Here is a 12,019-nt window from a genome sequence, read left to right as displayed (position 1 = left end):
AGTTCAAGGTCTATAGAGTGAGTTCTAGGACACCCAGGGCTACACTGAGAAACCCTGTCTCAAAAAACCAACCAAACAAAAAAACTTGTACTCTGCTTAAGAGTGTCTGCTTGGAGGGAGAAGGGCCAGCTATCAGCTTTCAGTACAAACTGCTTGACTCAGAGAAGTGGGTGCGGCAGCAGGGCAGGGCAGGCCAACTTTAATGCCAGATAAGGTGGATGGGAGGCCACAAGAGCTGTGTGGTAACTCTGATCCCTTTGTCTCACCCTGTGTAGTTCTGCAAATGGCCCAGGGGTTTACTTTGTCCCTTATTACAGGCCACCTGTCATCCCTTTTGTATGAGGCAGAACTGAGATGGGAATCTGGGCCATCACAGGAAGGGGAAACAGTGACCCCAGAAAACAGCAGCTTTAGCCATAATTACTCTCTAGGTCAGGCACCATGCTCAGGACAGACATTGTCTACTAGATGAAGCCAAGCTCCAGAACATTCCATAGCTGGCCCTAGATCAGCTGGGTGCCGTAGACCTGGCCTAGAGCACAGCTGGGAACCCTTTGGCTGTGTGGCCCATGTGCTCTGGCTACAGTGGGCACGAGGGTAGGGAAAGGCCAAGGATCAGCTTGTAAACAGAGCAAGTGAACACAGAAGGGGATCCTAGGACCAGGGGTCATGGCTGGGGTATGGCTCACAACTGAACACAGAAGGGGATCCTAGGACCAGGGGTCACGGCTGGGGTGTGGCTCACAACTGAACACAGAAAGAGGATCCTAGGACCAGGGGTCACGGCTGGGGTATGGCTCACAACTGAACACAGAATGGGGATCCTAGGACCAGGGGTCACGGCTGGGGTGTGGCTCACAACTGAACACAGAGTGGGGATCCTAGGACAAGAGGTCACGGCTGGGGTATGGCTCACAAGGGCCTGGGTTCCATCCTCAGCACTGCCAAGAAACAGGATCCAAACCAGACACAGGCAGGCTTTATCCTGACCCTGACCCTTCAAGAGTGAGATGCTACTGGGCCTCAGTGGTCGATAAAATGGGGGCTGGAATGCTGATCTGCTGGGGTGGGTGCCCAGTGTGCTACATGCATCCACACGGGGATGGTGGCTGGACTGTGACAAACTCACGGCAATATACCCTCTGACTGCTGTGACAAGAACCAGCAATACCCTGTGGAGAGGGCTCTGAGCTGCCTGGGAACAAGAGATTCAGCACCACTTTTCCTTGGACTGTATGTCCCACCTCTGTGTCTGTGCCAGGTAGGGGCCAAGCTGGTTTTTTTATGGATTGTGCTGGATTTGGCTCTTTCATACCCAGGTTGGGCTCCAAGAGGTTCAGCTCCTGAGAAGCCAAGCAGCCACTGCCAGCACCAAGGGACAGCTCAGGACTTGGGAGAGCCACTGTAGAGCACTCGGACATCAGAGGGAGCCCAAGACAGTGGCCTGAACACAGCAGCCCCGCAGGGACTCATGTCATATCCATGGTTACAAGAGGAAGCCTCCAGGGATCACAAAGGCTGCGCCAGGAGCGACTAAGGGCAGGACACAGACCCACGGGAGCCAGACGGAGAGTGAGGGCAGGACACAGACCACGGGAGCCAGACGGAGAGAGAGGGCAGGACACAGACCATGGGAGCCGGACGGAGAGTGAGGGCAGGACACAGACCACGGGAGCCAGACGGAGAGTGAGGGCAGGACACAGACCACGGGAGCCAGACGGAGAGCAGCCACTGCTTTTAATTCTGGTCAAGATCTCACACGCCGACAGCCAAACGGGCCAGGCCCCCTTGACCGTGGTCACGCTTGCATATGTGATAGTTTTAAAAAAATAACTATGAAAAGGCAGCTCTCTCCTGTTCCTGGAGTGGTCTGACAGCAGCTACGTGTGTCTACGCATCTGGCACAGTTCCGAAATTGCACCAAAAGGATCTGGAAGCACTTGGTTTGGTCTGAGACAAAACAGAAGGCCACGGAGGAGGCCGGCCTCCTGGGCTCACATCTCCGAGTCGGCATACATGCCATTGATCAGGTAGTCCACCTGTGTGTAGTCCTTCTTCTTGTAGCTCTCGTAGGCTTGCAGGGCAAACATCGCCAGGACTGCGATGAACAGGGTCACCCCAAAAACGAGCACCACCAGAAGCAACATTTTGTTCACTAAGGATGGGGTAAGGGGCTCAGGGGTGATCACTAGGTACTGGCCTTGGGTGCTGAGCTGACACGAGTCTGTGGTTGGCACCTTAGGGTCCCCGGAGCTCCTGGGTGTTGGCCCAGCAGTGGCAGTACCAGCTGTGGCTTTGGTCTCCACCCGCTCTGTTGTCAGGGGTGTGCCTGGCCCATCTATCCCCTGGGTAGATAATGCAGGGCTTGGCTGTGTGGTGAGGGTTGTGGCTTCCACTTCTGGGGTCGGGCTGGTAGGAGGCACTGGCATTGTGCTGGCAGTTGGCTCCTTGGTTTGTATCTGAGTGGTGGTCACTACTGCCGTTGAAGCCACAGAGCGGGTGGTGGTGGACTCCAGGGTGGTGTTTGAAGGACCAGGTGTTGAGCTGCCAGCTGTGCTATGCACTGGCTGTTCTGTTGTCACCTGGATGGTGGTACCTTGGGTTTGGGCACCTGAAGTGGGGATGGGGCTCATGGTGGATGTGTTAGTAGGTGTGCTTTCGGCGGGACTCGGAGTCCTTGTGGGACCGCTTGTGTTTATGGTGCCTGCAGCAACAGTGGTAGCATGTGGGGCCACTGTTGCCACTGTGGCTGTTCTTGGTGATGTGCTGGCATCTGCACTTGGCACTTCTGCATGTGGTGTGCTGAGAGAGGGAAGCCCAGCAGTGGTGGTGGGTGGAGATGGCCCCACGGTCGCGGGCCCTGATGATGGAGGTGGTGTAAGGGAACTGGAGGTCACACTGCCCGCCGTGCCTTCTCTGGTGGTCAGAGTGCTCGTGTTTGTCCACTGCGTTGTCATCTCTGCTGTCACTCTGGTCAAGTTTGGGCTAGCTGCCCAGGTCCCCGTGGTTGGCGTGACAGGAGCAGGCGGCACTGTGGCTGTTCTCGGACCTGTGTCCCTAGTCACGCTTTGGTTCACGGCTTTAGGCCACACCTTGGTCGGTACTAAGTGTCGTTCAAGTCAGAAGGGAGAGAGAAAGACAATACTATCAACCATAGAAAGACAATACATATCAAGCATAGGGTCACATGCTGTCACTTAGCTCCTGGCCCTGTGCTGGCTGGCACCATATTCTAACCAGAGCCCTGGTGTTGATGGAAGTGACCCATGAGTCAGTGCCTCCTCTTCTCCTCTCCACAGCTGACCACAGCCACCCAGAGCCCATGACACCTGAGGCAAGGATTCCTTTGCCCATTCTGACTCCATCCTGTGGAGGCTTCAGAACTTTGGACGTGGATCCAGTCCCTAAAGCAGCAGGCTAGAAGGTTCACATTATATGATTAGCCCACGAAAACAAAGTAAACCTCAGCTCCTGTGCGCACACCCCAAGATTTGTACAAAAAAGTGGCTGCAGACATTCAAATTCTAATTAGCCTCAGGATAGGCTTGTCTGAAGGAATTCCTGGAGATTCGCAGAGCCTCACAGGGCAGGAGCACATTCAATACCTGGTGTTCCAACAAATGAACTCCACAAGACAGGGCAGGTCTACAGGGCTTTGCTGCTTGGTCACACTGGGTCCCCACCGGTGCTCCTCTCCACCCTAGCCCCGCCCCGCCCTGGGAAGGCAGGACTGTAGCTGCCTCTCCTCTGGGCTGAGGCTCCTGGGAGCCTTCCTGGTGGTCACACAGTTTTCTCACTTACGTGGCTCCTCAGTCATGTTATGGCTTCTAGATAAGGGCATGGAGGAAATCCAAACCAGCACCAGAGCTGTCCACATCTTGCTGGAGAGCTGGAAGCAAGGCTGGTGGTCTCTGAGCCAGCCAGCCCTTCAGGCTGTCCACAGTTGCCTTCTGCTTGGCCCAGGGATCTGGGGTGAGAAGGGCAAGGTGGTCAGAGGTGTTTGCTCAGCAGCACACGGCCTCCCCAGAGACCAAGGGCTTCACACTACATCTCTAGTGCAGGCTCTGCAGGGTCCATGATATTCAGAGCCCAGTACTCAGACCAGGACCAGGGGCCAGGAAAAACACAACTCTGCGGCCGCGAGGAAAATGCCAACCTGCCTGTGTCTTGCTTCCCATCGCCTAAAGCACTTGACCCAATTTCACTGAGTCTCAACTTCTGATACAAGTCCCACTTTCTTCCCCCTGAAGCCAGAGTTAGAACAGGAGAAGGCCAAGCCTTGCCAACAGGGTGAAAGTTTTTCCTTCCCAGTACTGGGTGGGTCTTATTTGTCCTGAGGGAGAGGTGGGGTGGTGAGAAGAGACAGTACCTTCCCTCAGGGCGAGCTGAGAGGAAGGTTTCACGCGAGCCTTAAGGCTCAGCTGTGAGCTCAAGCAAGGCAGCTGGGCCATGGTAATGAAGGCGTTTGGTTGGTTCTTGAATCCTTTCACCTACTGGCACCCTAAAGATGCCAGCAGATACAGGCATCTGTTCCCTGGGCTCCAGCCCTGGGCTGGAAGTCTGCTGGTGAGGTCAAGGAGGAAAGATATGACAGGCACTTCTGTTGGCTAGAGAGGGCCTCAGCTTCCTAAATATACTCTGGGTCTTAGCACCCCCTGCTGCCCACTTCTTACAAATCTGGGACGGACGAGTCAATCTTTTCTATAAAGGGCCAGGGAGGGGCTGGAGAGATGGCTCAGAGGTTAAGAGCACTGACTTCCCTTCCAGAGGTCCTGAGTTCAATTCCCAGCAACCACATGGTGGCTCACAACCATCTGTAACGAAATCTGGTGCCCTCTTCTGGCATGTAGGCACACATGCAGACAGAACATTGTATACATAATAAATAAATCTTAAAAAAAAAAAAGGGCCAGGGAGCAAATATTTTAGACAGGGAATCATGCAGGTCATGTCTCAGCTGCTTAGTCCTGCCACTGTGGTGAAGAGACAACCATGTCTCAGCTGCTTAGTCCTGCCACTGTGGTGAAGAGACAACCATGTCTCAGCTGCTTAGTCCTGCCACTGTGGTGAAGAGACAACCATGTCTCAGCTACTTAGTCCTGCCACTGTGGTGAAGGGACAACCATGTCTCAGCTACTTAGTCCTGCCACTGTGGTGAAGGGACAACCATGTCTCAGCTACTTAGTCCTGCCACTGTGGTGAAGGGACAACCATGTCTCAGCTGCTTAGTCCTGCCACTGTGGTGAAGGGACAACCATGGATGGCAGAGGCTGTCCCATCCCCCAGCAAAACTTTATTCATACAGTAGGCATCCCAGGTAACACAGCCCACAACACTCCAGAGCTTCCAGCCACCTCAGGGTGGCTTTCTGTTGACTCTACAAACCCACTACCCCAGGGCTCTTCCTAGGTTCCCTGTCAGTCCCCAAACAGGCAGGACCTGGGACACTCACCAGAGGTATCTGCTCAGTGCAGACCGGGAGGCCAGGCTGATGATGTCCTCCTTGGGCAGCTGTGGGCTTGGCATCCTGTACTTGGCATATTAAGTTTGGCTTTGCAGGTGAGAGCAGCTGGGCAGGGCACTCCCAGGCCATGGCATTGGCTGAGGCACATGTAGGACAGAGGCAGATCCTCCTCTGTGGTGCCAGACACACCTAGGGTTGAAAGAGAGCCAGAGTTGCTCAGGAAGAACAAGGGACACACATGCAGTGAGGAGGCCAGGAGGAGCAGCACTCGGCAGAACACGCATCAGAACTGTCAATGTTACAACTGCTGATGAAGCCAATTCTGACACAAGAACTTTTGTTTGTTTTATTGAATCAGGGGTTCTCTGTGTAGCCCTGGCTATCCTAGAACTTGCTCTGTAGACCGGGCTGATCTCAAATTCAGAGATCCACCTGCCTCTGCCTCTCAAGTGCTGGGATTAAAGGCACATATCACCACTCTCCAGCTCAAGAACTTTTTAAAGGAGGAACTGGACAGAAGTTCAAAGATGGAAGTCTTGGTGGCACATGCCTGTAACCTCAGTGGTTGGGAGGTGTAGACAGGAAGAGCAAGAGTTCATGGCCAGCCTTGGCTACACGGTGGCTTCCAGGTTAACATCTGATACACAACTGAGGCCGGGAGATGGCTTACTGCAAGGACAGGCTCAAGTGCCAGAGTTCAGAGCCCTAACACTCATGCAAAAGCCGCACATGGTGGCATTGTGGGGCAGAGACAGATGGGCCCAGGGTTTTGAGTTAGGTTGGCAGAAACAGCAAACTTGAGGTTCAGCAAGACCCTGCCTACATAAAACTGGTGGAGAGGGGATCAAGGAAGACATGTCAGTGTCAGCCTCTGGCCTACACACACCTCGTGGGTGAGCACAATAGTACACACCACACACACACACCCCAGAGATCTACAGATATTTCTCACAGTAGCATGCTCTGAAATGGCTCTGTAAATACTGTGCCATCCATGTATAAACTACTTGACATTTATGGCCACAGCGTGCATCAGGAAGCGAATGTCAACAATGACTATCTTGAGGACTGGATCTGGATTATTTTTTTATGATTTTACAACATGTATGATGGCATGGATCCCTTTGGGAGACATCTATGAAAGGCATCAACGTGTGGGCAGTGCGGCACAGGGCAGCTGACAGTTCACATGGATGTGGGGGAAGGTCATGGAGATTTTGTTTGTTTAGTTGGTTGTTTGGTTTTGCAAGACAGGGTTTCTCTGTGTAACAGTCCTGGCTGTCCTGGAACTTGCTTTGTAGACCAGGTTGAACTCAAACTCACAGAGATCTACCCGCCTCTGCCTCCCAAGTGCGCGGGAATTAAAAAGTGTGTGCCACTGCCTGGCAGGAGTTTGTTTTTTTTGTTGTTGTTTTTAAATTAGAACAAGTAACTATATGTGTGGCCTGGGTGCGCGCACTGCAGAGTGTGTGTGGGGTCCAAGGACAGCCTGCAGAGACCTGTTCTTCCTCCCACCGCAGGGGTAGGCCTGGTGGCAAGTGCCTTTATCCCTTGAGGCACCTTGCTGGATTTCACCTGGAGATCTTTTTTCTTAAATATTTATTTATTATGTATACAGTATTCTGTCTGCCTGTGTGTCTGCAGGCCAGAAGAGGGCACCAGACCTCATTACAGATGTTTGTGAGCCACCATGTGGTTGCTAGGAATTGAACTCATGACCTTTGGAAGAGCAGGCAATGCCCTTAACCTCTGAGCCATCTCTCCAGCCCACCTGGAAATTTTTTTTGAGAAACTACCTGATTTATCTGTTAGGAAACCCATTTTCTAGGAGATGACAGGAACCTAGTGGAACCCAGGACGGTACTGCGTGAGAGGACACTAAGCAGACCTGCTCTCCCTGAGGAGTTGTTGGAGCTGGGTCTTAAGGTTCTTTATTTTTTCAACCTTGCATATTCATGTACAGCCCTGTGTGTGTGTGTGTGTGTGTGTGTGCGCGCGCGCACACACACACACATGAATGAGAGCAGGTGCCCCAGAGGCCAGAGGCATCGGATTACCTTGAAGCTGGAATTATAAACAGTTGTGAGCCACTAGATGTAAGTGCTAGGACCCAAACTCAGGTCCTCTATAAGAGAAGTATAGGCTCTTGTGTTCTGAGCTATGCTGTTGAGACAGGTCTCACACTGTAACCTAGGCTGGCTTGGAACTCACTAAGTAGCCCAAACTGACCTCAAACTTGTCCAGCCTCCCAAATGCTGGGACTGCAAGTGTGAGCTATTAGGCCCAGCTTTCACTGAGGAACATATAAAGTACACTCAGGAGCTCCTCACCTTCTAGAGGACAGGCGTTAACAGATGGCGATGCCTGGAGACTAGAGAAACAGCTCCTCACCTTCCAGAGGATAGGTGGCGTTAGCAGGTGGTAAGCCCTGATGGTGCCAGCCTAGTCACAAACCTGCTATCCAAAACAAAAGTGCAGAAACACACACACCTGTACACACAAGCCCACTTGCACAGACCTGTCCTTGCACACAGCCAGTCATATGCATGCAAGCAAGCAGCCACGTATGTGGGAAGTCACACAGGCAGTGCATGCATGCACACATAAGTGTACACACGCTGCAGCAGCTGTTCCTCAAGTTTATCTCTAAAACACCCCACAGGGAAAGCTCCTGCTGTGTCCCACTCCTATCACTTACTCCCAGCCAGTGGGTGTGTCTAGAAGTCACTCCCACAGAAACAGAAACTAGCCACTAACAAGAGCCAAGAAGGCCCTTCTTTTTTTAAAAAAAAAAAAAAAAATTTAATATTTATTTATTTATTTAGTATACAATATTCTGTCTGTGTGCATGTCTGCAGGCCAGAAGAGGGCACCAGACCTCTTTACAGATGGTTGTGAGCCACCATGTGGTTGCCGGGAATTGAACTCAGGACCTTTGGAAGAGCAGGCAATGCTCTTAACCACTGAGCCATCTCTCCAGCCCCCAAGAAGGCCCTTCTTGTACTGCGACTTCATCTCTCTGGCGTGGTCCTGCCTCCACTTTGCGAAAGATAGTCTTAATGTCAAGATCGCATGTAGAGCTAGGCATGATGACAAATGCCTATAATTGCAGCTCTGGGGAAGCAGAGGCAAGAGGCAAGTTCGAGACCACCCTGGCTACAGAGTGGGCTCCCGGGTCAACAAAACAACGTTACAGAAGGGGAGCTACATTAACCTTTACAAACTGACTAATAAAAAAACAACATTCATGTGCTTAGAAGTAAGTCTTGATTCAAGAACTTTAGGGAGCCTTAAGTCAGAGTTTGGACCTCAGTAGTCTCTTTATCTGTATAAAGACCCAGGCATGGCAGTGTATATCTGGAATCCCAGTACTCTAGAAACAAAGGCAGGAGGATAGCCAAAAGTTCTAGGTCACCCTGATCTATATAACAAGTTCCAAGACAGAGACTTATACTGAGAACTCATCTATTTTGTTTGTTGTTTTGAGACTAGGTTTCACTGTATAGTCCTAGCTGGCCTAGAACAAGCTACGTGAACCAGGCTGGCCTTGAACTCACAAAGATCTGCCTGCCTTTGCTTCCCAAGTGCTGAGATTAAAAGCATGTGTCACCATGAACAGTGTAAAACCTCACTGGAAAGATGGCTCAGCAGTTAAGAGCAATGGATGTTCTTCCACAAGATCAGGGTTAGATTCCCAGTACCACATGGTGGTTCACAGCCATTTGTAACTCAAGTCGTGGGGAATCCAATGCCTTCTTCAGGTCACTCCAGGAATTGCAGGCACATGGTGCACAGACATACATGGAGGCAAAACACCCATATATATATATATAGTTTTTTGAGACAGGGTTTCTCTGTGTAGCTCTGGCTGTCCTAGGACTACCTCTGTAGATCAGGCTGGCCTTGAACTCATAGAGAATTGCCTGCCTCTGTCCCCAGTATTGGGATTAAAGGCATGCACCACCACTGCCTGGTAAAAATATTTTTAAATATTTTTCTTTTTTTCTTTTTTTTTTTTTTTTGGTTTTTCGAGACAGGGTTTCTCTGTGGCTTTGGAGCCTGTCCTGGAACTAGCTCTGTAGACCAGGCTGGTCTTGAACTCACAGAGATCCACCTGTCTCTGCCTCCCGAGTGCTGGGATTAAAGGCGTGCGCCACCATCGCCCGGCTTTAAATATTTTTCTAAAAGTGCTCTTAACTCCTGAGCCATCTCTTCAGCCACCTCCCATATATTAATCTATTATATTACTTTGAGACAGGGTCTCTTGATGAACCCACTGGAACTTGCCAAGTTGACTAGACTGACTGGCCAGAGAGCCCCCGGATTCCCCTGCCTCTTTCTCCCCAGTGCTGAGGTTATAGGCCTGCACGGCCTAATGACAGTCTGTTAACTCTAGTCCCAGAGGACCTGACAGCTTCTTCTTGCCCTCGGGGCACTACATGAAAGCAGTGCACAGACAGATATGCAGATAAAATACACATAAAGAAGGAAGAAAACGATAATAAAATACTGTGTTAAGTCTGAGACTAGGATAGGCAGGCGGCGCCGAGAGTCCCTCCTCTCTGGAAATCAGTTCCTGAGGAATCTGCAGGGAAGAAGCAGCAGGGCGCCTTTTGCCAGCTCACACAAGAAGGCCAGTATCTAACGTCCCAATCTGCCACATGGGCAAATCCTTTAGACCACAGGGCAATGTCTATACACACAAGACTTTAAGTCTTTATTTCCTGGACTGCACCTACCGAAGTTCAGCCAGGTGACGTGTCTGAGTCCCCAAGTGTTAACGGCATTCCTTTCCTAGACTGTGCCCTTAAGATGCCTCCCAGTTCCTCTGGTGTTTGATATCCTGCATTCTCAATCTTCCTTGACTCTTTACTCCTTTATGAACCGAGATGTATGGATTGCTATATACAAATCACATAGAACTAGACCTCGAATTGCTGAACTTCTTTTTCTTTTTTCTTTTTTTTTTTTGGTTTTTTGAGACAGGGTTTCTCTGTGGTTTTGGAGCCTGTCCTGGAACTAGCTCTTGTAGACCAGGCTGGTCTCGAACTCAGAGATCCGTCTGCCTCTGCCTCCCGAGTGCTGGGATTAAAGGTGTGCGCCACCACCGCCCGGCTGAACTTCTTTTTCTAACACACACAGATTCCATGCAAGAAGTACAGACTTGGCAATGACCACTAATAACCTTTTATCAGCAGGCCCCATCTCTACTCCAAGCAACGGAGATTGAGAAAGCTAGTACAAGACAAACTAGAGCCACCTAATCCCGACATATCACCTGTTTGGACTTACATATGTCTCTGCCCTGTGACCTAAAGGATGTGTCCATGGGACAGACATCAATAGTATCTCAATTACCCTGCTTAGCTCCAGGTTTCTGGAACAGTCTCACTACTAAAGTGCCAAAGGTCTGCTGTCTTGAAGCTCACCACGCCAGCAGTTCTGCTATCTCGCTGTCCGTTAGGCAGGTCTAATTTATAAATGGAAAACCTGTATTTTAAGCACTTTGCTGGTTGACTTTACCGAAAAACTGGAGCTGCTTCCTGGGGGTGGGGGCGTAAGTAATGTAAGTTCTAGTCGGACTCCGAAGCACCAGCCAGACCGCTAGTGCACGAGCTAGCGGCCACAGGGGGAGGCAGGCAAGCAGGCAAGTGAGGAGTAGGATGGATTTTCCTCACACGCAGGTACAAAGAATTTGGGGGGCAGGCCTGAGTCACCCAAAGGGTCAACGATTTCTGAGACCAACACCTTCTAGGGTACTGACTGATCCAGGACTCGCCTACTCTCAAGTGTCCATAGAATGTTCACAAACTGCCCAGCCTGAGCTCTCGCAGGCTAGCGATAGCCGTCAGCCCACCTCCTCCTCCCGCGCATCCATGCTTCTCCAAGAGCTCGGCCCGTTCCTCCCTTCTCCTCGCTTCCATTCCTCACCGCCTAGCGCACCGGATTCCCATTCATCCCTTCTCCGCCCCGCACCTCGCTGTCCATCCCCAACCGGTTCACGAGACCTTCACGACGGTCCCCTGGCCGGCTGTGCCGGTCGCTTACCCGGGCGCGGCAGGCCTGTGGCCCTCGCTCCGCAGCGTAGCCACTTCAGCGATTCAGCCCCGCGCGGGGACGTGGACCGCAGCGACACCCAGTTAACTCAGCTTGGGGGTGAGCGCCGGGCCCCACCCGGACCGCCCCGGAAAGACGTCACGAAGGCGGGACCAATAGGCCGTCGCTGTGCCTGCGAGGCCGGGTGCGACGGGCGTGGTTTATTCAGGCCACGCCCACCGCGGGAGCTGGCCTCCAACCTAGTCTTGCCTTTGCCGGAAAGGGCTATTTGGGGTCGCTCTAGCGGAAGTGAACGGTCCTGGAATTTCTAGGCTGTGTCTGTGTGCACGGCTATTTCCAGAAGCCCGGGAGAGGGGCTCGGGCCAGGCGACCGCAGCTGTGCTCGTTTGGAAGGGCGGCTCTCGAAGGTCTCTTGGGGGACTTTGGGCGATTCCTTTGGCCCGGTTTCTGCACTCCCTCCCCTCTCTGCTATTCAACCCCTTATGGCCGATCTTCCAG

At 51.9% G+C, this 12,019-nt stretch overlaps 1 protein-coding gene across 2 annotated transcripts; it reads right to left on the bottom strand.

The window, feature by feature from the left end:
- Window positions 1–1,712: 1,712 nt before the first annotated feature.
- C5H11orf24 (chromosome 5 C11orf24 homolog) lies at window positions 1,713–11,637 on the bottom strand. 2 transcript variants are annotated; one of them, XM_075972963.1, is made up of 4 exons: window positions 11,513–11,637; window positions 5,453–5,653; window positions 3,802–3,967; window positions 1,713–3,103 (listed from the first exon to the last, which is right to left on the bottom strand). In XM_075972963.1, exons 3-4 carry the CDS (start codon window positions 3,875–3,877, stop codon window positions 1,995–1,997), a joined length of 1,185 nt encoding a protein of 394 aa, XP_075829078.1. In that variant the 5' UTR covers window positions 3,878–3,967; window positions 5,453–5,653; window positions 11,513–11,637; the 3' UTR covers window positions 1,713–1,994. The 2 variants fall into 2 exon arrangements, with proteins under 2 accessions (XP_075829078.1, XP_075829079.1); XM_075972964.1 differs by lacking the exon at window positions 3,802–3,967.
- Window positions 11,638–12,019: the final 382 nt, after the last annotated feature.

Source organism: Microtus pennsylvanicus, chromosome 5 (assembly GCF_037038515.1).
Source record: "Microtus pennsylvanicus isolate mMicPen1 chromosome 5, mMicPen1.hap1, whole genome shotgun sequence".
Taxonomy (NCBI): domain Eukaryota; kingdom Metazoa; phylum Chordata; class Mammalia; order Rodentia; family Cricetidae; genus Microtus; species Microtus pennsylvanicus.
This window is presented reverse-complemented; position numbering and strand designations above follow the sequence as displayed.